The sequence below is a fragment of the Alnus glutinosa genome, chromosome 7 (assembly GCF_958979055.1).
Source record: "Alnus glutinosa chromosome 7, dhAlnGlut1.1, whole genome shotgun sequence".
Classification (NCBI taxonomy): Eukaryota; Viridiplantae; Streptophyta; class Magnoliopsida; order Fagales; family Betulaceae; genus Alnus; species Alnus glutinosa.
Genome location: NC_084892.1, coordinates 3,447,747 through 3,473,590, shown reverse-complemented (window position 1 = coordinate 3,473,590; position 25,844 = coordinate 3,447,747). Strand labels below are relative to the sequence as shown.

At 33.5% G+C, this 25,844-nt stretch overlaps 3 protein-coding genes across 4 annotated transcripts; 1 reads left to right on the top strand and 2 right to left on the bottom strand.

Annotated features, from left to right (window-relative positions):
- The first annotated feature begins 12,568 nt into the window (after positions 1-12,568).
- On the top strand, positions 12,569-13,718 carry LOC133874335 (probable F-box protein At2g36090). The gene has a single exon (XM_062312231.1). The coding sequence runs from the start codon at positions 12,639-12,641 to the stop codon at positions 13,680-13,682; it is 1,044 nt and encodes a 347-aa protein (XP_062168215.1). The 5' UTR covers positions 12,569-12,638; the 3' UTR covers positions 13,683-13,718.
- A 1,647-nt stretch (positions 13,719-15,365) lies between these two features.
- Positions 15,366-17,633, bottom strand: LOC133873704 (small RNA-binding protein 11, chloroplastic-like). 2 transcript variants are annotated; one of them, XM_062311448.1, is made up of 4 exons: positions 17,501-17,633; positions 16,186-16,254; positions 15,975-16,081; positions 15,366-15,896 (listed from the first exon to the last, which is right to left on the bottom strand). In XM_062311448.1, the coding sequence occupies exons 1-4, from the start codon at positions 17,613-17,615 to the stop codon at positions 15,789-15,791; spliced, it is 399 nt and encodes a 132-aa protein (XP_062167432.1). In that variant the 5' UTR covers positions 17,616-17,633; the 3' UTR covers positions 15,366-15,788. The 2 variants fall into 2 exon arrangements, with proteins under 2 accessions (XP_062167432.1, XP_062167433.1); XM_062311449.1 differs by lacking the exon at positions 16,186-16,254.
- A 2,296-nt stretch (positions 17,634-19,929) lies between these two features.
- LOC133874028 (mRNA-decapping enzyme-like protein) lies at positions 19,930-25,034 on the bottom strand. The gene is made up of 8 exons (XM_062311856.1): positions 24,730-25,034; positions 24,437-24,477; positions 24,198-24,247; positions 23,493-23,637; positions 22,130-22,186; positions 21,727-21,841; positions 20,781-21,266; positions 19,930-20,430 (listed from the first exon to the last, which is right to left on the bottom strand). The coding sequence occupies exons 1-8, from the start codon at positions 24,886-24,888 to the stop codon at positions 20,371-20,373; spliced, it is 1,113 nt and encodes a 370-aa protein (XP_062167840.1). The 5' UTR covers positions 24,889-25,034; the 3' UTR covers positions 19,930-20,370.
- Positions 25,035-25,844: the final 810 nt, after the last annotated feature.

Genomic DNA, 25,844 nt, shown 5'->3' with positions numbered 1-25,844 from the left:
TCAAAACAGCATTTAATTTTATTAAATATTTTGGTGTGCCATTGGTAGTCAAATTTGCAAAAGACGACTTTCCACTCAACCTTATCAAAAGCCACCTAAATTCATAAGTTTGGCTCATCATCCCTGTGAATGTCTATCTTCAAGGTAGCCCAATCGATTGAAGATCATATCTCATAAAGTGGAGTTCTTAATCGAATTTCCTCTCCCCTTATTGTGTAAACTTGTCCACACACATAAAAAAAAAAAAAAAAAAAAAAAAAAAAAAAAAAAAAAAAAAAAAAAAAAAAATCTCTGCAAATGATTGTTACAGAATAAAGAGAACTAGTACTCGACGCCTCCGGTTGGGATAGCCACGGTCTAATCAATCTTATTCGAGTAATTTATAATTATTTGTTTAAATTTAAGAGAATTTATAAGTGTTTGCAAAAAATTACTTATAAAATTTACTTGACAAAATAAAAATTAGGTTGTCCAACTAAATATCTAATCAAAAAAATTTCATAAATAGTCACTCATAATTACCTGTTCTAATTCTTTCAAATCTAATCAAATAATTATAAACGATCTTAATCCACCGAGCAAGCTTTTGGGTTAGCCACGGTCTAAACTTTGCCTAACTTTTTTTTTTATTATTTTTTGGAAAAACTTTGCCTACTTGAGCTTAGGGGTTAGCCACGGTTCATAGACTCATAAGTTGGAAGCAACAGATTGTTTTTCTTTTTCCTTAATTATCCTCTTTCAAGTATTAATTTAAGGTAGTTGTAAAATATTGACATTATCTATATAAAAAAAATAAAATATTGACATTATTTTTTGTTTCTCCGTTGGGTGGAGGAGGCTGTGATAGACTGAGAGGGCTGTACAAATTAAGAGTACAACATGAACAAATAAAAAAATGCCCATTATATATTAAGGGACTATTTCGATGAGGGATATTCTACCATATAGGACACCATTAAACCTTCAAAATTTGGGCATCTTTGTAATGTGAAACTCAAAGCCTATAAGAAAAGCTTTATTTTTAGGCTTATCTCAAATTGCAGTTTTGGGCTTTTTAGAATAAAAAAAAGTTTTTTTTTTTTTTTAAAAAAAAAAAAAATGCTTTTTAAATTTTTTACCAAATAGATTATTTTTTACTTGGCATAACTTTTTATCTACTAAAAAGACTTTTAAGCTCGTTATCTAAAACAAATTCTCAATTTTTTTACACTAAAATGTCTATCCCCAATTGTATTTTTAATCATAAAATCCTGTAGATTTCTTTACCCCCCAACATATAAAGAGTGTCAGTCTCTAATTGTTTATCTTATTTTTGGGAAATATGGGCAATATATATATACTGATTTGGCTAAAATATGTGGCACACGAGACATGCGTTACAATTTTTATTATTTTAAGCGGGTGACTTGGATTTACGTCTAAAAATTAGACGAAATTTGAACAAGAATATTAAATAGGTATTTCGATTAACGACAAGTATCATTTTAAAAAAAAAATAAATAAATAAATTGAAGCAACCATTTGATAATGACCATTATTGTATGTTACAAAAGGCATTTAACCCTTTATTTTAGGGTTAAATATCCTATTAATACTTGAGTTTTAAGTCATTTTAAATTTAGTACCTGAGTTTTATTTTGTATCACATGTAGTACCTAAGTTAGAGGTAAAAACCCAGTTGGTACTTTTGTTAGATTTTTCGTCTAAAATTTAACGGTCTGTCACGTGTCAACCGCTGAGATTGACACGTGGCACAATATAAAAAAATAAAAAATTAATTAAAATTAAAAAAATAATAATAATAATTTTTTTTTTTTAAAAAAAAAAAAAAAGGAAGAAGAGGGGTGGCAGCCACCCCCTTGGCCAGTCTAGGGGGGTGGTTCAGCCACCCCATGACAAAAATAAAATAAAACAATAAAAAATTGTTGGATTTTGGCCCTTGGGGGTGGTTGAACCACTCCCAAGAGCCAAAACCCAACACACACACACACAAGCAGCAAGGAAGGAGAAGAGGAAAAATACATGAAAAAATTAAGGATTACATTGTTGCTAATTACATGCTTGATTACAAAGTAGTCTAATATATAGATTTAATAACAGGGTAAAGACCATGGTACAAAGAAATAAATTAAAGGTTAATAACATGGTCGTATGAGTTGAGGAATGGCTTGACCAGATGGATGGCTAGGTATGGCTTGCTGTGATTTGTGGTGTTCTGCTTAGATGTCTTTTTTGCTGGGACTTGTGTTTTGCTGATGACTTCTTGCATTCTTTAATAAGTACCAATTGAGTTTTTACCTCTAACTCAAATATTACATGTGATAGAAAATAAAATTTAATCGGCTTAAAAGACAAGTACTTATGGGTTATTTTATCATTTATTTTAAGCATTTCCCAACTTTTTCTGACTAGCATGCTATCGTTGACTTTTTCTAAAAGTCGAAACTGTAGGAAACTAGGAATCTCTGTCATAGCTAGGGCGAGGGTGCATCATCTATCCTCTTAGACTTCAAGAAAATGAGAATTGATTAACAGTCTTCTCTCCCCTTTTAATATAAAAAAATTAATTTTAAAAATAAAAATATAATTTTTTGTTGTTGTTGTTGTTTTTTTTTTTTTTTTTTATTGAAATTAATTTTTTTATATTAAAAAGGAGAAGATGAACGGTTAAACGTCTCCTCTCTATCAATTCTCTGAGAGAATTCATTGTCACGATTTTCTTACTTTGTAATTTATCTGGCCAACAACCAACGGTTCAGCAATTAATTATTGATATGAATAAAAGGCATTAATTAGCACTTGGAAAATGTTTATGTTCAAACAAAAATATGTCATATATTTCGACGAGCTTGGCTTGCTTTCCGTACAAAAAAAAAAATTAAAAAAAAAAAAATACTATTAAAGATCTTTATGTGCAAAACTTAAAGGTGAAGCTAGTGTTTTTTGTAAAAAAAATAAATGAAGGACCATTCATTAATCATTTAATTTATATTTTAATAATTTGATGTTACAGTACCTATTCATTTTTTATTTTTTAATTTTTAACTACGATTGATCCAAGATGGCATTGTTAAATCATCGTAATGAATGTAATGAGATTGTAGTATTTAACATTTTGCATATTACAATCTTCACTAATAATTTTAGTGCGAATAATGTTATACACCATACTTTTATTTCACGTTTATCCCAATGTCGCAGGATCTAGTGGCCTTTTTTTTTATTTTATTTTATTTTTTATACAAGGGTTATTAGACCTTGTCACATTAGCATCCTAGAATAAAATTAAACTGGGATAAATGTGTTGTATATAATATTTCTCTTTTTGAGGAAAAAAAAAAAAAACTCTAATAGTTTTTTCACTAAAAGCAAGCCAAAATCATTCCATACGTAATTAAGCAAAAAGAAACCATCATGCAACATACGATAAAAGATGTTCTTTTTGTCAACGATTTTAGATTTTTTTTTTTGTTTTTTTTAAACACCTTATTGATACCTATAATTTGACAACTTCATTTTTTGTTCTATGTACTTTCATTTATATCATAGATAGTATTTGTGCTATGAAAAAAAGGCGGAAATAGTACCTCCGTCAATTTTTCCGTACAAAACTAACGTCTGGCTATGTCATTGAACATGTGTCGATGTAATAATGTGACACTTGTTCCCAAATGCAACGTCAGCGCCACGTCAGCGTTGATGTGGCTACCTTTTTTTTTTAAGGATTTTTTTTTAAAAAAAAAATAAAATAAAATTTGTAGGGCGGCCCCCAACGGCTAAAGTCAAAAATAAAAAATAAATAATAAAAAAGAAGAAGAGGTTTTGGCCCTCGAATGTGGCTCGGCCACCCCCAAAACTAGCATTGGGAGTGGCTGGGGTTGGCCAAAATGGGGGTGGCCATTGTGGCCCTCTGCCACCCCCAAAACTGGCATTGGGGGTGGCTGGGGTTGACCAAAATGGGGGTGGCCACTGTGGCCCTCAGCCACCCTTACAATTTTTTATTTTATTTTTTTTAAATCCTTCAAAATAAAATTTTTAAATCCTTCAAAATAAAAACAAAATATGGTAGCCACGTCAGCGCTAACGTTGCATTTGGGGACAGGTGTCACATTATTACATCGACACCTGTTTGATGACACGACTAGATGTTAGTTTTGGACAAAAAAAATGGACGGAGGTACCATCTCCATCTTTTTCTATAGCACATGTACCATTTGTGATACAAATAAAAGCACAGGGAGCAAAAAATAAAGTTGCCAAACCACAGATACCAATAAGATGTTTAATCTTTTTTTCTTTTGTGTGAAATGGTTTTATGATGTAATATACAAGTAAAAGTTGTTTTATGTGACATAAGAATGAAAGTAATTTTGATTGTTTTGATTAGTTGTTTGTTAATATTTTTATTTTTAAAAAATAAAATAAGATAGAGCTAAAAAGAAAAAAAAAAAAAAATATATATATATATATATATATATCATTCAGCAAATGTGAATGCATATCTTTCTATGTATGGATACATATACGCGGTTGCAGATTATAAGCTTCCCAATGGCAATTCCGAATTCCGATCCCCACCTGATCAGTCAGACTCCGAGAGACATCCTCTATCAATTATCGTCATTGCCGGCCTTACTGACAGTGACATGCAGCTGCTACCAGATAAACTAGAGCTTTAGGTATAATATATGTTACCGTTGTGGAAGGGTAGGGGAGAAAACTAGGGCTTAGGTGGAGTGGATATGGACCATCAGATCGAGGATGCTGTCAATTAGCTAGAGTGGCCCTTGTAATTGATGGGCTAGCTGTTGCAAGAACAGATCGAGGCTCAACCAATGTAATTAGTTTCCCACTTGCACTTGTCTATATAATTATCTATAAAGACTACTCAACTTGCATCACCGGCCATTATCCGCATGCAGTTCACGAAATATATTTATTATTCTAATGGTGACACAAAAAGTTAAAGAGATTAGTGGAAAGTAGGTGTAAAAGATCGATCGAGTTGACTTCAGACTTTAGTGCATGCACTCGGAGGCATGCATGTATATATATATATAGTCCAAGTCCAAAACCTCCAACAGCTCGATCAGGAAATTAAAAAACCTCAAAAAAAAAAAAAAAAAAAAAACATGCAAGCTATGCGTTTCTTTAGACCAGTCTACCATGTAAGGATAACAAAATACCAAGAACCCTATGAGAGTTCACCATATAGAGAAGTTGTGTTAATTCGTCGACTATATATATATGATACTACTGTTGAGGAGATTGATATCTTAGAGAGTTTTTAAATGGTACCATAATATAATATACTATGACACTACTGATCAACCCATAAGGACTACAAAAAGAAGGACACCATTATATATGCCCAATTATGTTATATTAATCCTCATTTGTATGATATATATGTTTGAGTGTTTTCAATGTCGGACTTAATTATTTTTCACTTATGTGTGTACTACTCAACACTATGATATTTCTAGAGTTTTGAAGTGTATATTTCGTAGATCGAGAGACAGAGTTTTCCTCTAAATTGAGTTGAAATAAATTTCTCTAATTCAATATATTAAATTGACATACGTTTTTTAGAGTATGTGATTCCCATTACATTTTTAATAAGCATGTAATTGTCACATACGTTTTTAAAAATATTTGCGAAAATGATGATAAATTAATGTCAATATTAAAATATAATAGCCTGTATTAATAGAATTTCTTATAATCCAAGTAAGAGAGAGAGAGAGAGAGAGTGAGAACCATAATGACATGCTTTTTAAATGGTTATGTTATATTCATAGAGATCTTTGACTAGACATTAAGACAGATCTCTAGCTATAACTAAATCTTAATTTGTACACGTACGTCTATCGATGATCATGACGGATATATATAGAAAGCTCATTTTCAAAGAATGCACAGAACACCCAAAAAAAAAAAATAAAGAGAAAGCGATCGAGCATGTTTATATTATTTATGATTTAAACTCTATAATTAAGTTCTAGCTATCTATATATACCATCCAATTATCTTTTTACACATTATATTTGCAAGAATTAAAGAATTTGTTCCTTCAAACCACATAATTCTGATGATCACATGGGTTAGTGTTCGATAAATTTATACAAACATATGATCTTTTTTTTTTCCTTCTTTTTTTCTAATTATACAAACATATGATCTAACTGTATATAATTAAGGATGATTCATTAGATGGGTTGAGTAAATTGATATAGAAACAAATAACTAAGGCCTCGTTTGGTTCGCGGAATGGGTATTCCATTAGATAAATGAATAGTTATTACTGGGAATGAGAAATAAATGGAATGGAATAATTATTCTAATTCTTTAGTTTAGTGACAACATATATACTACAATTAGAATTGACCCAGAATTACTAAAAAATTCACATAATTTTTTTTTTTAAAAAAAAAACTCAAATCTTTTAAAAAAAATTAAATAAATATTGGACATTAGATTTGTGGGTGATAGATCTAAACTAAATTCTTTTTTTTTTGAATTATTTTTTTTAAGTTTAGTTTGAAAAAATTAAAGAAAAATTTGTTTTTGTTTTTTTTGTTTGTTTGTTTTTTTAAAATGTTGTCTATTTCGATAGGAATAGCTATTTTTCTAAAAAATGAGAGAAATAGTTACTTCTATTCGTTAAGGGAATAGTTATTACCACGTAATAGCTATTCCAAAGAATAGGTCTCTATCAAATAAAGAAATAGTTATTCCAATGGAATAATCATTCCATTCTAAGAACTTAATTATTTCGCGAACCAAACGAAGCCTAAAAGTCTACTTAACCTTTCAATCGATCATCCAAACAAGCATCAATATTGACCGCCGACCGGATTACGTATTATTTGTGAATAAACACACTGCAGGCAGTTGTAGAGTCATCTTTCACAGTTGAATGCCCACCAAACAAGGAATATGATTCCATCGCATGTTTTGACTTTAAATATATATACATACACAATTAACAACTAAATCTAAAGGCATGCGGCATGCATACACATGTACTAAATTTACATAAGCAATAAAATAAGATATATTCAAATGAAAAGAATTTTGTTGACATGCAGCTGATGAATATATATATATATCTAGCATGTATTTTATTTTCCAGATATAATTATATATTGAGATTTTTCGTATCTTGAAAGTCTGTTGCCACCAAAGATTAGCTAGCTAGATAAATAGAGGGGTAAATCTTGCAAGGTTGACTGAAATTTTTTAATTAATTTGCTGGGAAATTGTGAGGGAATTGAAGGCTCTTCTCCATCCAGACAAACATACAAGCATATATATATATATATATATATATATATCGCATGGTTTAATCTTAGCATAATCATCAAGTGAACAGTGTGTTAGTGAACGATTCAATTTTCATTACAACTTTGTCAAGAAAAGTATTGATTAAATTAGCTGGCATTTGGAAATTACTTAATTATAAAGACTCGCATTTTCTACATTGCCATGGTTATTACACCATATAATTTATCTATAAATTAATATCACACAATGTAATAAATGCAATCATATGCAATTCAATACAATAAATATATACTCCGCTAGACTATTAATTAAATGTTAAATCACCTTATTTTAAAAGATAAGTTATTGGAATAAACGATGGTTTAACTTTAACATAGTGTTTTTTTTTTTTTGGATAAATAGCATGTGCTATCATTAATTCTGCAAACAGCGCAAATGCTTACAACTTGAAGTAAGGGACAAGACCCTCCAACTCTCTAAGCCAAAAGGATCTGGCTTAATAAAACAACTGCCTGAGCAAAAATACAAATTTTACAAGAATGACACTTGAGCCTATCTTATAATAACGCTCACTCTCTAAAGAAAGAGGGCTGATCTTGCAATTAGTTAACAAATATTCCCGTAAAATTTGATTCAAATACAAGTAGACTATGATCGGAGAAAAAGAAGATAATAACACAAACACAAAAACAAGTTACCGACAGTAGAGAAGGAGGCCAAAGACGCCGGACGGCGGCGTGTGTAGGACACGCGCCGTCACAGGAACCACCCAGACTAAGATCCGATGCCGTAGAACAGGTTGTCATCATGCACTGCTTGAAAAAGGTGGAGCGTCGCCCTCACGCGCGTGTCAATCAGAAGTCGGTGGAGAAGTGTAGTTTTGGCTTCCAAAAATCAAAGAAAAAAAGGTGAAAAAACCGGCAAAAAATCATTCCGTCAACGACACGTTGGCTCGGCCACTCCCCCATAGAAGACATCTTGAGATGAACAATCTTGCCAAAACGAAAGAAATAACAAAGAGAAGCAAATAACAAGCCACTATAACCCAAAAAGGCTAGGGAAGGTCAACCACCATCGGATTTAGCTAGGGGAACAAAAAACACTTTAACTCACGAGGAGCCAGAGAGAAATCACCACCGGGAGGGGGAGGCGTGAGGCCACCCCCTCTCGGTAAAAACCATGCTCACAAGGGAGGGGCTCTAGAGAAGAGAAGAGAGAAGAAGAAGTAGTGTCACATTAATTGGTTTAACATAGTATATACTATGTTAGTTAATTCGAACTTTGTATTTGTTATTCACCTCTAATTTCGATCAATTAAATATTAAATATACATGTATTGGCCTCACTTATTAAGAGAAAGTTTAAGCCCCGGCCCCACACGAAGAAGAGTATTAAATTATCAATTATTAAATTAAACTTAAGCATTTTATATTTTACATAAATAAATTATTTGCCTCTCCTGATTTTACAATTTTTCCTTATTTACGACGTACATGTACAGTTGAGATTTATGGATTATCGTATTAATTAAAGTCTGTGCTTCAAATGGTTGAAGCAAAGCTAATAATGATCTATTGCTTAGGTCAGTGAAAACTGGACCCGATCGCTATTATGAATTATCAGAAGGGTTTAATCAGGTCGTTGTCAAATGCACCGGCGCCATTTCACATATATCTATATCCACTGTACATATATATCAAATGAATCATTAACAAGATATGGACAAACCTATTAATCCAATATAAAACTCTCGGGGGATAATGCTTGGTTATTAAATATATATATAAATCTCTTATGCCATGTTTGATCCCCTTTTTTGGATATGAATCCTCCACTCTCATACCCTGTAAAATTTTTCTGCAAATAATCTCAAACGACTCGTTTATTAGGAATTAGGGGCCTTTAGGCCTTTAGGCCTCATTTGAATATATATATATATATATATATATATATATATATTTTATTTTTAAAAAAAAGTGATAAATAATTCAAAACACAAAAATCTTTTTAAATGTGAACCCATTTAAAAAAAAAAAAAAATTGCTTCTAAACTTTATTTCACATCAAAAACACATTTTAATTCAATTGAAAACCAAAAACGCGTTTTATTTATGCCATTGCGTACCATTTTTTTTTCTTGGATAATATTTGGATATACTCACGTGATAGTCTATACGTAATGAAAATAAGTGTTATGTGACCCGCTATGTAGCGATCTATATTTTAGTAGTTGACGTGATAATTAAGTGCTACTTGTTAATATATATTATGCAAATTATCACATTAATTTGTAGTAAAAATTATAATATTTTTAGCCCTACTCTTTCATCTATACCATTACAATTTACATGCATAAATACACGCGGTGATTTACTACGTTACTACATCGGTCGGTTTTCATTTTTGAAAGTTCCTTTGACCCTAAATCGAGCAAGTATTCAAATGGCTTATAATTTTTTTTTTCTTAGAAAAAAAAAAAAAAAAATACAAGTACTCAAATGTCAAATTGCTAACTAATTATAGTGGACTTGTTCTAGAAGCCAGAGAAAATGACGTAATAATTAATAAAATAGCTATTAATTAGCTAGAGAAAGTAACATCACAGAAAAATCCATTTTAGAAGACAAATTACTCCCCGACATCAACTGGGTGAAAAATTATTCAAGCAGGCTGAAAACGATCTCTTTCTTTACATATATTAGTTTATGAATGTATTATGCAACTACATGCATTAAATAATGACTAATTTCTTGAATATAAATATATAATGCAATATTATAAGATTAAAGTAGGAAACACACCAAAAACACTATATTAAACAATAAAATGTTATTGTAGACAACCGAATATTTGAAGACGAAAATATTAAATAAATATGAAGTTTTCGACCAGCATGCCACGCTAAACAAAATGAGTAACGCTGACCATATATATGTTCATTTTACGTAGGAGCGGGTAATATGCACAGTCACATTAGCTTTTTCTTTTCCTTTCTTTTTTGTCTTTTTCTTTTTTTAATGAGATTCTATCGGTGACGGGACATCTAATTTCATGGATGGCCGACCACCCCTTTCTAGAGAAGAGCGAGGGTGGCCACACGACTCACATCATTTTTTAGAATTCTTATCAAATCAAATCTAGTATTGATACGTACACCCTCTATGTTTGGCTGGTCCTAACAACCATGCTTGTTTGATGATTTTGTGAATAATATTTTTTTTATTATTATTGGTTAATAATAAGTAAAACGTACATAAATAATATTATTCAAATATATAGCTAACAATTTTGACACGACTCACAAACTCGATATGGATTTAATATAAAATTAAAAAATTAAAATTAAAAAAAAAAATTAATCTATTTAATTAAATTGACGAAAGTAAGAGTCTTACCCTGACATAATCAATGTATATTTAGTAACCGGCGAAGGGCGTAGTTTCCCTCTCACTGGCTTGGATCTGCGACTGCCTTGAAAGCTACCTTGCGCTTAAAGCGACGTAGCAATCAAACTTTACAATAATATCCGTACGCGTACCGTTTACAGGATTAAGCCTTTCCCCAATATCATGTTGATGTAGTGCAAAAAATAAGAATTTATGTTCTTCGTGCATGTGGATTTTATGGGAAGGAAATTATTTATATATTTTTGAATAATGTTATAAATTAAATTTTTATCTCATAATATTGATATAGCAATTTCAACATACCCTTGTACTGGTTATTGTTAAAAAACAAATTAAATCAATAGTTAATTGGAATTACTACATCAACATTGTAGGATAATTATGAAATGCAAATGTTGTTTTTAACATTTCTCTTTATTATTATAAATAATATTAAATAATGTTCTTGAAATGATTATTAGGTATCGATATGTATCATATATAGTAGTATTGCTACTTTTTCATACTAATTTATCACACTCATTTTATACCGGCTCCAGTGACGTATTTTAAGTGGCAGCTTCTGATGTTAGCCACTAAGAAAAAAAAAAAAAAAAAAAAAAGTCACTGAAAATACACTACATCAATTTGTATGAAATGAGTGTGATAAATGAGTGTCAATATATGGTATTCTGCAAATATGATTTAAGGCATCCTTGTATTAATTATAGATATTGTGAAAAACAATAAAAATTGGAAATGCTACTTTGTATTCTCTTATTCTTCTCATGTGACATTGTCAATTCAACATTGATTTTTTTTTTTTTTTTTTTAATTAAGATTGATTTAAGAGATGTGCTATACATCATCTCCTGTTATTTTTTCATCCTCCCACTTTTAAAAATCACTATTAGATATGTGGAGCACATTTGAAGGACTCCCATGGACCCTACAGATCTAATGATGATTTTCAAAAGCGAGAGAATGACAAGAAGAGAAAATTAATCATTTCTCTTAATTTAGATGTGGATTGATAATGTCATGTTAATAGAGAATAATAAGATAATGACAAAAAAATAGTAAATAGCATATCTCATAAAAAATAGTTTGACAACTATTTTCAAAAACGGTTTTTTCATGTACAAAACCAAAAACACAACTCAAAAATTATTATTCAAACAAGTTTAAGATATAGCCCCCCGCGCAAAAAAATAGTTTTCATAGTGGTTTTTAAATAAATAATAAAAAAAAAAAACACAATGTCACATGTAGTCATTGCGTGGTCGGTCACTAGAACAATTTGGTGGTGACAGGAATATGATAGCCGAATTTATTTAGGTGGCTACTGTGTGACCGTTGGATCTACCAAGCCACCGATGCTAGATCTGTCCAATGGCCGTCGGATCTGTCCTCATAGCGCAGTGGCTACCAGATTTGTCTTGGCATAGTGGCCGTTGACCGTTGTCAAGGTGCGATGGACATTAAACTTGTTCTAGCAACTGCTGTTCTGTGATTGTACTAGTTCTAGCAGCCATCGTCACCCGCGGAGGCTAGCCTCAATCAATCCAGCTTTTTTAATATTTTTTAAAACTTCATTTGGGTAACTAATTATTTGTGAAAATTGTTTTTTTAAAAACATTTTAAAAATAAAATAAAAACCCATTTTTTCAAAGTAGTGAGTAGTGACCAACCAAACATGTAATAAAAAGTTTCCCATATTAAACTTAAGGAATAAAGGATGTCCAAATTCCAATTGCACGGTCAATTTGCGAGTGGCAAAGAACTCAAAAGCAAAATGGCATCCTCGTGATTCATGACAATTTGTGGGGCATTTAGTTAACAACAAAACCCGACTCTGACTCGACGTTTCCTATTTAAACCTTCGACTGCAACTACAAACCCCTCTCAAAAGACTGAAAAGAGCACCAAACTTGTGTGTAGAGAAAGAAAGGCACAATCTTGTACATGGCTCCCTCCACACCAACGTCACAACTACCCACCACCGCAGTCGATGAAGGCGAGGCCACCACGATCTCCGCCGTCCATCCGGACATCATCCGAGCTCATATCCTAACCCGCCTCGATGGGCCCACCTTAGCCACCACCGCCTGCACAACCTCTCAACTCTACACCCTCTCTACACAAGAAGACCTTTGGACAAACGTTTGCCACTGCACGTGGCCCTCTACCAACACGCCACGTCTCCGACACGTCATCACCACGTTTCCGACAGGGCCCCGCTCCTTCTTCTCCGACTCGTTCCCGCTCCTCACCACCATTTCGGACCCCACGGCCGCGAATTCTGCGCGGAATCCTGACCGTCCGTCCGAGCTAATCTCGGCCGTCGATGTGTACTACAAAGGAAAGCCCATTTTCTGCAAGGTCATCGAGACCGAGACCGTGACTGCGTGGTTCCGGTGCTCGCCGTTTCGGCTCGACCTTCTGGACCCGAAAGACGTGGTTCCCACGAGTATCAAATATCCGGAGGGCGACGACATGTGTCGGGAGCTGGAGGAAGACCTGACGCTGAGCTGGATCCTGATCGACCCGATCGGACGGCGGGCCGTGAACCTCTCGAGCCAGTCGCCGGTGTCCGTACAAAGACACTGGCTGAGCGGGGAGGTGCACGTGCGGTTCGCGACGATCCTGGAAGGCGGCGAGAGAGGGTCATCGTCGGAGTCGGCGCACTGCGGGGTGGTGGTAACGTGCGGTGGGTCCCAGGGAGGGGAGCTGGTGGTGAGGGAGGTGAGCTTGCAGGTGGAGGACATGGATGGGATGCACTTGAATGGGAAGGACAGTTTGGGGATTTTGCAGAGGGCGTTGGAGGGCAGAATGGGAAGAAGGGGAAGGAGGGAAGAGGAAGGTAGGAAGAGGTACCAAGAGTATTTGGAGAGGAAGAGGGAAAGGAAAGAGAGAAAGCTGAGGACAGAAGGGACATTGGATATGTTGTTCATGGCATTTGGGGTCTTGGTCTTTGCCAGTTTTTGGTTGATTGTTTTGTGCAGATAGAAATAAAAAAGAAAAATACATGGTTGTTACTTGTTACCTTTATACTTTTTTTTTTTCTTTTTTTCTTTTTTTATTTTTTTATTTTTTTTATTTTTTTATTTTTTTTTTATTTCTCTGAGCAATACAAGGGAGGGGAAATAATTTTTTCTCTTTCTAATAATGATGAAATATGAAATATAAAGAAAGAAAAAAGAGTTTCTCTGACTTTTCTCTGAGGTTGCAAAATTGTGAAAATCATTGTAAACACACTTTGAAAAGAGTTTGTATTAATATACATTTTGGGGTTTCAACTCTCAAGTCCAGCACAGGAAGAAAAAAAAAAAAAAAAAAAGGTGTAACGAGACTTTATATGAGATATTTGTGTGATAAAAATGTGAGATAAGATAATTGTTTAGTGACAATCGGTTCATTGGTTCAAAAGAGAAAATTTCTTTATCTTAGTCTATTAAACTGATAACTGTTCTTAGAGCATATGAGAATCGCGTTTCATTTTTAAAAATGCATATAAGAACTCTATATTTTATTAAAAATGTATGTGAAAATTAATATATTATATATATAACATGCTTTAAGAACATGTGTGTAAAAATTATATGCATTAAGAACAGTTATCAATTTTATAGACTAAGTTAGAGTTTAAAAATGCAATATAATTCTCATATGCTCTAAGATAGATGACAATTTAATAAATTATAGTAAAAAATACACATAATCCCACTAACTATAAGGCAATTTGTAATGTTTTTCCCAAACTTTCAATTGAGCAATATTTCCCGCAATAGAGAAAAATACCGTTGATAATATTTTTTTTTTTAAAGAAAATGAAAAAAACAAGATTTTTTTATCCCTTTTTTTCTTCTAAATTTTTATTTTATCATTTGTTGTACGGAAATGATACATTGTAAATTGCATGATAGTTAAAGTGGGCTATTTGTACTTTGTCCTAAATTATATTAAAAGAATTCTTTGGACGGTACAAAATCATAGTACTCTAATGTAATCTACAATTTAGGGGGTTTTATATTTATAGGGTGGAGATACTAAATTGTAGTTAGATATAGTCGTGATAGCACGTATTTAAGCAGGCTGGGATATTGTCAAAATTATATTATGATTTCATTAGGTTAGGTTACAAATAAAATAAAATAATCTCAATGGAAATTCATGTTAGGTACGATATTGAGGAAATTTACACCCCCTTCTTTTGTCCCATTCAGCCTAAAACTGATTATCAGTTCCAATTAAGTAGGCTGTCTATGTCATGACTCACGGTCACGGGCTGTTAGAATAGGGCCGCCAGCTTAGTTTGATGCAAAGCAAAAAGGAAAAATGCTAAAAAGACAAGTTTAGCACAATTAGCACACGATTCTAATGCATATTGGGATGGAGAGCCACCCGACCACCTGCCGCCACCCCTTTTCCTTCAGGTTTTTTTTTTTTTTTTTTAATATATTAATTTTAATATTTTTTATTAATTACTGTAGAGGGTATTTTAGTCTTTAAATCAAAATTAACGGTAAAAAATGGTATATTCCATCCAAGTTAATGGAATTCCTGACGGAATGGGGCAAAGTGTGTAAAAATGGTAGTTTGATGTTCTCTTTTGATCGAAGTGGTAGTTCGTGGGGGCAAAATGACATAGGCCGATAGTTCATGGGAGAAAAAGTAATTACCCCTAAAAAATAACTAGAATTCTTTCCCAATCTTGCAATCTCTACCGTTTACTTTTTACACAGAATCACTGGATGCACGCCAAACTCAACAATGACAATAAACAACATCGGACCATCAACAGCCACTACTCCTTCAACAGGCTAACTATCAATAAACCCCACTTCAGCATTACTATAAATTATCTTTTCCCAACCAATTAACGTTACAAGAAATGGAAAGGAACAGAAAACTGTTTTGGTGTGAATTTCCTACAGTCTCATCCACTGTCTTCAAAGAATGTTCGATTCTGACCTGAAATAGTATCAACTCTAGCTTCTAGTGCTGACTGGCGCTTCAGTTGTTGCATACATCTCCAATTGTCACAAAAATATTGATTATAAGCAAGAATAAGCTGATAAAAGTTCTGCACAAATAACATCCTCGTATAAGTATTCACTTGTTAGCAGTCGGTTCTGGAGGCCCTCTGGCTTCTGCCATTCCACCTCCGAAACTGGTTTTGAGCTTTGCATAATCCACAAAAATAACACGGCCATTCAGAGCCTGCCATCAATTACCTTTTAGTTTGGAATTTAGAAGCTTAAATGAATCAAATGGAGAAGTGAGAACGGGGGGGCTTACCTTTCCATTCATCTCAGCAATGGCTTTCTCTGCTTCATCTTCTGATGCAAAGGTCACAAATCCAAATCCTTTTGATCTGTCTGAGACCCTGTCCATTGCAATTTTTGCTGGCAAAAAAAGAAAAGTTCAAGCTCGATCTAATTGATTGAATCTTGCTACTGGCCTAGAAGAGGATACTCAATGCCATTGCATATAAATAGCCCACAGTCACCTTCAACAACTTGACCATATTGAGAAAATGCTTCTGATAATCTTTGCTCTGTGGTGTAAGAGGACAATCCTAACAAAAATTGAAATACCATCCAATAAAAGTTGATGATTCAGGAAATATGAGTAAAATAATACACAGTTAAACAAGGCCTTTTGTCCCCATCAAAGAATATACAAACCTTTGGATGCATGATAACAAAGCAAGCGATAAAGAGCTGAGATTCAAAACACATATAAGTAGGAATTTCTATCTATATAAAAAAAAAAAAAAAAAATCTCTCCAATTTATAAAACGGTTTCAGCGCTCTTTTTATTAATCCTACTCGAGGCAAGTCATGCTTAGCGTGCACGGTAGAATCATAATGGAGAAGAAGTATTGGCGCTTTGCCCTATGGTACTAACTTTAGTGTCCATATATTGTATAGGGGAAAAGGCGCTCAGCTGCGTTTACAGTCTTATTACTTTATCCTACCAGAAGACTCGAGAGGCCTTTTGGCACCAGAGCCATAGCAAGACCACAGCACTCTTCCAGAGTTTTCGAGGAGCTTCAGGACCAAAACAAGAGTAGACGGCTTAGCTGGTCGAACCCATCTAGCGGTCTAAACTAGGATCCCCTATTCTGAAAGTAATACCAGCAGTATGTATAACACGTTAATATACTGATAAGGATTAAGCATAATGTTAAGGGTTGGATAACTAGAGGCATGCACAAGTGCAAAAACAATCTCACAGATTCCAAATAAATAAAATTTTGAATTCTAAATCGAAATCCCGTATAGAAACAAAAGCTGAATCAGAATTTCGTGCGTTTTGTGAGCCGGTCAATTTCATGCGAACTGCCTAACTATATGTTCATGCAGGTAATCCATAATTAACAAAGCCCTAATAAGAGTATTTTAGAACTCCACACCAGGATTTGAATCATCCCCCGCGGATCAAATTCTTGGCCCCATTACCGGTCTTAATTTCGGCATCCCAATTGGTGTATATGATAGATGTTTAAGAAGAGCAGACGAATCACTTGCCAATACAAAGTAAATACATACTAATAATCAGAGCAGTTGGAATTAGGAAAAGAGTTAAGGATCAAGTTTAAACATTATCTGACTTGAAAAGGAAGAAAGAAATGCCAAGTTTCATATGAACATTATGTCGAACAGGTTATGGTGTTATTTCGAATATTGTTCTTGTTCTGGGTCAGGCATATATAGTGGATCAATATCAACGGAAAGCAAAGAAAAACAAAAAAAAATGCATGAGAGAGAGAGAGAGAGAGAGAGAGAGAGAGAGAGAGAGAGAGAGAGAGAGAGAGGTACCTCCGACGAAAAGTCTGGAGGCAATTCCTCTGCAGCAAATGAGAAAATTTGGAGGAAGAAGAGAAGTGTATGATAAACTAGGATTAGGCCCAACCAGCCTTCTAAGCGCCGCCATTCGATATCAGAGAGAGAGAGAGAGGAAAGAGGGTATGCAGAAGAAAATAGAAAACTTAAACTTTCTTTCTCTTTAGGGAAAATTGCACCATTGGTCTATGTGGTATGCCATAATTATTTTTTACTTCCTACGGTTTAAAAAGCTCATTGGAGGTCCTCGTGGTATGCAATAATTACAAATCAATCACTGGTGTCAAATTCTATTAAAATTTTTAACAGATTCCGTCAAATGCCACGTGTCGCCATAAGATGGCGACACGTGTCCATCTCAATAAAAAAATATAAATTTATTAAATAAATAAATAAAAATACTTATTTTTTTAAAAAAAATAAAAAAAAATTCCAAAAAAAAAAGCTAAAGGGGTGGCCTAAGGGTGGCTTGGCCACCCCCAAGCCACAGGGGGTGGCCTTCGGGCCACCCTTGAAGATCCAAGGGTGGCCGCACGCCACCCCCAGACAACTCTGGGGTGGCGCGCGGCCACTCCCAGCCACCCCTTCAGCTTTTTTTTTTTTTAAAAAAAAAATAAGTATTTTTATTTTATTTTAAATAATTTTATATCTTTTTATTAATATGGACACGTGTCGCCATCTTATTGGCGACACGTACTGAAGGTTTTATAATGTTTTTTTGGACATATTACCCCGTTTGTTTAGAGTAATGCAATAAGATAATTTATATAACTTTTTTAATTTTTAATTTTTTTTTTAATTTTTAATTTTATAAAAATGTTGTATACTACATCATTATCCCACTTGATTGATATCACAGTGCTCATAATCCATTATTTAAAAAAGAATAAAAAAAAAAAATCAATGATTGATAAACACTATCATATCAGCCCAATAAAATAGAGATTTACTACGCAGTATTACTATTTTTTTAACGAGAGCTACTACACCCTACTACGTGTAGGATAAAAGTGAAATATTAATGTTGTAAATAGAATTTCTCAAAAAATCTTAAAGCATTCATATTGTACTATTTAAAATAGCTAAAAAGCTATTTTTAATAGCCCTATAACAAAAAATACTAAAAAAGTGCTCCACACCGAGCTCAACAAAATGGCTTAATGGTGCGTTTGGGTGTTGAATATTTCGAATATGAATAATATTTTGAATCTGATTGCGAATTTCAAGACAATGAAAATGTGTTTGGATGTTGAATATAATTCAGACTCTTTTTGAATATGTGTTTGAGTGTTGAATAAAAACCCAATTCGAATATTGAATATTCATTCAAACCAAATGCACCATAAAGATTTTATAGCTCAATAGTCTATAATTTATACTAATAAAAAACCCAATACAATTTTCTCTCTTCATTGGGAATAAATTTTTTTTTTTTTTAAAAAAAGAAAAAGGTAGATAAAGAAAGAATATTTTAAATAAAAAAGTAGGAAGTAAATAGCTAAAATGTTAAGCCGGATGTCTTGCTTTAAAAAAGTTGATAAATAAAATAATAATAATAAAAATATTATTTAGCTAAATATTTGTTAACCCGAACGTGGGTACTGTTCGTCTTGTTTCCTTGGTCTGAACTCTAACTAAAGAGTCCAGTCCATTCCATAATAAATTGACATGTCATTTTAGTCTCATTCTGGAGGGTCAAAGTCGGGCAGGCATGATTGCTCTAATAAATACTTCAGCTGGTTCTTTTCTTTCAAATTCAATCTCCAATGGAAGTATAACAGTATTCATCTATATATAAAAACAAAAACCTCTAATAAGATGGTAGAAAACTTTACCACTTACACATACGGCCATTTCTTTGCCTTTCTACAACTTCGATTCGCACTTTTGACATGGTTTTTTTTTTTCTTCTGTATTTTCGTAAATTTACACTTCAAAGGAAAAGAACTCAGCCCATTAGCTTATCATTCTCTAAAACAAGTAAAAGAAACACAAACTCAACCTACTCCCAGTTTTTAAAAACAATTTTCGCTTAAATGCCACGTAATTTTTTTATTTTTTTTTTTTTTTAGTAAAGATTATCCTTTTTTTTTTTTTTTTGGTAAGTGCAGAGACTTCCTTGTTCCACCAAAAAAACATAAAAATAACAATAAAGGCTTGCATGGTGGCTGCTGATGGGCCACCGTCTATCGGCCGTGCATTGGACGCTAGGACAGTGACCGCCGTCTGGTGGCCCACGATGTCTTCCACATAAGATCTTATTCCCGGTCTCACCCCTGAGGCAAAGCCAGATATGGCTTGTGTAAAGAACTAAAGCAGTAAATTCATTATTTTACTTTCAGCGTACCCATGAAAATATAAGGAAGAAGTATGAAAAAGAAATGTGTGCACCATAAAAAGCGACATTTGGAGAATGGCTAAGCTTCCACTAAAATCTTAACAGAGGTTTGGACACCAGCAGTACAACCCACAACAATCTAAAGAACCGGCGTCAATCAAATAAAGCTTTAATTGCCCAAAAAACTAAAATACTAAAAATAAAACTTTTGAAATGAAAATAAATCTCTATTTCATGTTACAAACATTCTATTTCAAGGAAGATTTTGACGTAAACAGAAGCAAACAAGAGAGCGCCACCCTTCCAACCTCCAAGAAAGTAACTTCTCAAAGTTGACAAGCTTCCAGAAGGCTGGCTGGGGTTTAAATGATGTTAAACCAGAAAGAAATTTATGCTGCCATTATTTCTGGGACCAGAGAAAAAAGAGCTATGTACACAACTGATTTTACAGAGACTTTTGGATCAGGAAAATCTTCAGAAAGAAAGCTCACTAGTTCTCTAAAGGTACTCATGGATGGTGGTGCACCTTCACCAAAGCTTTGTAAAACATGTCAATAAATTGATCATCCTAGCAAAAGAACAGTTCCATCAGTCAACCAGTAATTTATAAATTTTAATCTTAGGCTGGGAATGTTGGAGCCCAAAAATCAATATTCAAGAACAGGAAAGCATCCACCTAATCATGGACTAAATTTCAGTTACAGTAAAAACACTAGACAATTTAGCATAAATCAAAGAGCCTCACTGCACGAGCACAGTGATGCCTTAACGCAATCATAGATACAAATTATACAATGGTTCACTACAATTCCTTTCAAAGTGGTTTTCCATACCAGACATATGAGAAAAATTATTCAGTACTCACAAGAACAAACAAGATAATCATGGAAAAATGAAAAAGAGAAAAGACGGAAGTACCTGAACAAGCACCAGAAGTGCATCACGTACTCTGTCTCTGCTAATAAGCAGTCCATCAAACGGAGGAGCAGAACTAGGAGTAAGAGACGGTGGTGGAGTAGGTGGTGGAAAGGGTTGAAGCATTGGAGTGCCATATGGGCGTTGCAAATTCAGGGGAGGATGAAGAGCAGGAGTACTTGATACAGATGAAGAAATAGGTGGCATTATCAGTGCAGACGAGGAAGGGGGTGCAAAGAATGAAGAGGGCTTCAGAAGATTAGAGCCCCGGTTGCTGCTGCTGATTGGATCAAGAGTGTCTTGGAGGGGGTTTGGATTAGATGAAGCCAAAAGAGAGAGTGATGGTATTTGTGGAGTTGGTGCAGGAGAGGAAACAACACTGGGTGAATGAGAAGATAAAGGGATAGCTGCAGAAGAAGGATGGGCGGGCTGTGCTGACTGTCTTGAGTTCGCTAGATTTGAACCACTGTTTCCAATACTAGTAGCTGCCTGCAATAATGGAATTGAAAAAACTTGTTAGGAAATGGGAGAGAAGGAATATATAACATTCACCAAAGTTAAAAAGGTAAGAATGGCAGACTTAAGGGCATCTTTTGTCAGCACGCAAGCAATATATACTCTGCTTTCATCTCAGGATGAAAGCGACGTGTTTTTAAGGCTCAAGTAAAATCTGTTATTCCAGATCTTCTGACCCTGAGAAATTAATACTACGCCTTATTGATGAGAAATCATTGCACGTTTTTGTAGCAAGTTTAATATTCAACCTTGGAATTAACAGTATCAAGAAGAAAGTTTCACGATTCATAATGAAGTAACCATATAGACTACAATTTGAGAACACAGAAAAATCATGTCACTACCATATCCACAGGAAAACCGCTCAAAATTCACGTAATCTCAGATATTGAAGAGAAAATCTTAAAAATCAGTGTTACAATAGACGACTTACTCCAAAAAAATTTCGAAAGGAAGAATCTTCAGGAGCATCAGTGGCAGATGATGATGGCTCCAGAGGGCCTTCCATCACTGACATGGTTGAGACTGCTTCAAGTTCCTCAAACTCACTGAGTGTAGGTAAATATTACCGGGACAAAAAACAAGAAAGAAAGTAAATTAGTCACGATGTTATGGCACAGTTTGCAATCAATATGAACAATTTATGCTAGCAGCAAATATTACTATAATACTATATCACACAACACAATGTAATGCAAATTTTGTGAATACCCAAGCACTAACCTGGAAATCATAAATATATTAGAAGCACAATCGTTTTGAAACAAAATCATTATCAATATTACAGTTATTACAGTAATAAGTATTATTGTTAGTTTTATTATTTTTATAGTTACCTTTTGCTTGAAGATACTTTCAACTTTGAAGGAACTTTTGAATACGCATTAAGAATCCTGTAGAAAGAAAACATAAAAATGCAATATATAAGGTATCTACTAATTATACATCTTGATCACATTTGCAGAATTATAATGTAATTCCTTTATACAACATAAGCATAGAATCCAAGTTTGGTTAAAAATACAAACATACAACAAAAACATGCATTAACATAAATGAGAAATTGGTATATGGAGTACAAAGAATTTCAAATATATGCATCTAATTATTTTTCAACACAACTCTCGCTCTCTATGTACTATTACATACTTTATATAAAAACACATGTAAATATAAAAAAATACACATGATGTTTTACAGATACATGCAAGCATGCATCTTGAGGCTCAAGACTTTTTTAAACTTCCAATTATTTGCTCCTGCCCCCACTACAGGCTATAGTTACTGATTAGCCATCATCCTCTTAACTTTTTTATTTCTTTGGGATAAGTGTCCGTCCTACTCAACTATGTTGGTAACATCCTCTTGAACTTTTACCTCCTTATAGATAATCCATAACAGGACCATCAGTTTTCATTATTTCTACTATTTAGTCCTAGACAGTAAAGTCAAATCCCATAGACATTGTGTTAGCCTCCTCATACCATAACCTTAAGATTCTAAAGCATCTCATAAATATAACCCAAGAGTAGCCCACCCTACAGTTCTGTCAACTCAAATTACATCTCTAGACACCATGTAACATCTCCCTAAATATCCCTCATAGTTCATTAATAATTATTGCAACTACTTCATGGCTACATTTCAATCTCCAATCAAGCTTATTATTATTGGTAATTCATTTGCCTATTGCCCTAATTTTCTAATGCCCATTACCACTTCTTTTACATGTTCTAAATTGGTCAATAAACACTACTAAGACCCACAACATTTGAAACCAAAGAACTAAAATGTTTCTTTTAGGGTCAAACTGGTAGCACAACGCACATTTGTAGGAAATATTCAAAATATATCCTGTGTCTTTTTACGAGGGTAGTAGACCATTATTCCTGTTTACCTCGCATCTTTTTCTCCCTTTTGGTATTAACTATGTATTCAGCTACTACTACAAGACAGCTCAAACAACTTGTAGCCTGTACAAGGAATATTATTTGTCTCTTCCCCCCCCCCAAAAAAAAAGAAAAGAAAAGAAAAGAAAAGTGTTCTCTTAACTACAGATACATCTTTTTCTTCTAAAGATAAGTCCCTCATGTAGTTATCCACATTGCTATGTCCATCAATATGCAATACAAACTGGGATGTTTAAACAAGGAGTTAATAACCAAAAATTCAAGTAATTGGGCTAGATAAGGAAAATACCTAGTAAATAGGTTTCCAACATCCTTACACTCCTGTGGATTGTAAAACCAAATACCATTAACCTCTTGGGAAGCATTCCGGTACAACAGATATGGAACTTGAAGTTCATACTCAAAATCTCCCAAAAGATTCTCCACTAGGTTATCTGTTAACAGAAAAGGTTTAAATGAAAACAGAGATAAGACAAAGAGATGCCAAGACCCAGCTAACATCTATGCAGGTATTCCCAAGGAGTAAAACAAGGAAACTAAATGAGTGTAGCATTATTTCTGGCAGGCATCCAAGTGCTGGTGGATTTGAACTCTCAAATCAAGCTACCAGCTTGGAGGATACACTGCTTAATAATCATGTTATTACATGGTTCTTTCCGGCAACTTCCTTGGTTTGTTTGCTATGGTTATACTAAGTGAGGTACAGCCAGTAAGGGACTAAAGAGTCTTCTTGTAGATGGATAATGGAAAATACATAGTCGTCCTTAATCACTGTATTGAAGAAAATCAAATAATCCACCACGCTCCACTTGATATCAAATGGGCCTTTGATTTTTCTACTCTATGAAAGAACTACCAAGGTTCACCAAACATTGGGACAAAAAAAAAATCATGTATCTGCAATCAATATTGATTGACATAATTCATATCCATTTAAGCAGCATAAATATCATCGCCTTTAACACAATAAAAGCGTAAAATTAAAAATCTGAACCTGTGTTACGCCGATTCATTACAATGAATTGGAACCGAGGTTGAGTATTCCTAAAAACAATTACAAAAACAGAAAACAACAGCATTAGCATTAGCATTAGCATTAGCCAGCCAATTTACGAATATCACCACATGAACTCTTAACACAACAAATGAACTAAAAATCAAGAATCAAAAAATCAAAACTACATAAACAGCATAACGCACACAATGAAAATAAATGAAAGCAAAAATTAATACCTTTTAACGACAAAAAGAGATCCTTCTACGTCTTTGCGACTCTGCAACCGCCCAATTTTATTTTTAGAAATAATAATTAAACAACAGAGAAAAATAAAACACTTCGTATTCAATTGCTTTCCTAAATGGCATAAGTAAGCCAAATGATTGTATCAGGCACAGTTCAGTTAAGGTTTGTTACTTGTTAGATCACCAAATACGAGAAACCTAAGATTCAAAAATCCTACCGTTCTGCTTTCCTACAATTTCTTAGCAACCAAACGGGGAGCAAAAATAAAAAATGAGAAACGAACCCATTGGCTGCTCTCGATGTTGAACGCATAGAACGTAACGTGCGCCGCGGTGATGAGAATCTCTTCGATGAAGGGGTCCATTCTCTGGAGCACGGTGAGATTGAGCATTTTGGTGCTCTGCTGGTCGAGATTGGGCATCAATTTTCCGGTCTGAGACATACTCTCCCTGCACAGGGAAAAACCCTAAATCTGATTTTTCTTTTCTTTCTGGATTTTCCTTTCGATTCACTTTCCCGGGAAAGTTATTGGAGAGAGAGAGAGAGAGTAGCACGTGAGTTCCTCTGGAGACGCACGTAGATTTCAATTACTTCGTAGCCGGCCGAGTTAATTACCAATATAACCTTGTTCGATTTTTATAGTTACCAAAAAAGTAAAAGGCTAGTCGGCTGACTTAAGTACCAAAATAACCTTGTTCTATCTTTCTATTTACCAAATTAAGTAGAAATCAGCCTTCGAATAAAAAAAGTACGTAAAAAAAAATTAATAATTAATTTTTACTACCACATTATTCTATAACCATCTACAAAATATCTATAAAAAAATAAATCTGCCTTCTACATCTTAAAATAATACGATGTCATGATTGGTGATAGATTATTGTTTTGGGGTTTTTTTTACTTAGAGTTAATTAGTTTATGAAAATAAAATTAATTATCATTTAAAATAAATGATAATTATTACCTGTTGATTTAAATACTTGAAGACTGAAATTAAAGGTTTATGATCTTATCCACTTCATCGATAATCTATTTTATGGTTCTATTTTACATATTTATTAATGTACTTTTTTTTAGATGAATCAAAATTTTTATAGAACAAGAACAACACCAATACAACCCAAAAAGACTGGACCACGTCCAAAAAATAAAAAACAGGACCCACAATAACTGCAACTAAGCATAAGCCTAACAAAAAATTAATGTAATACTACGTAAATGATGAATATATTGTTACATCATTTAAGGAAGAAAAAAAATTACGTGAATTGAAGTCATGTATACCGTTAAATATAACAAAATAAAATATTAACGGTAAAATAAATCTTCTCCATTTCACTTAAAATAGAGAGAATAATGTTACAAAATTAAAACATTAATTATAATATAAAAAGAGCT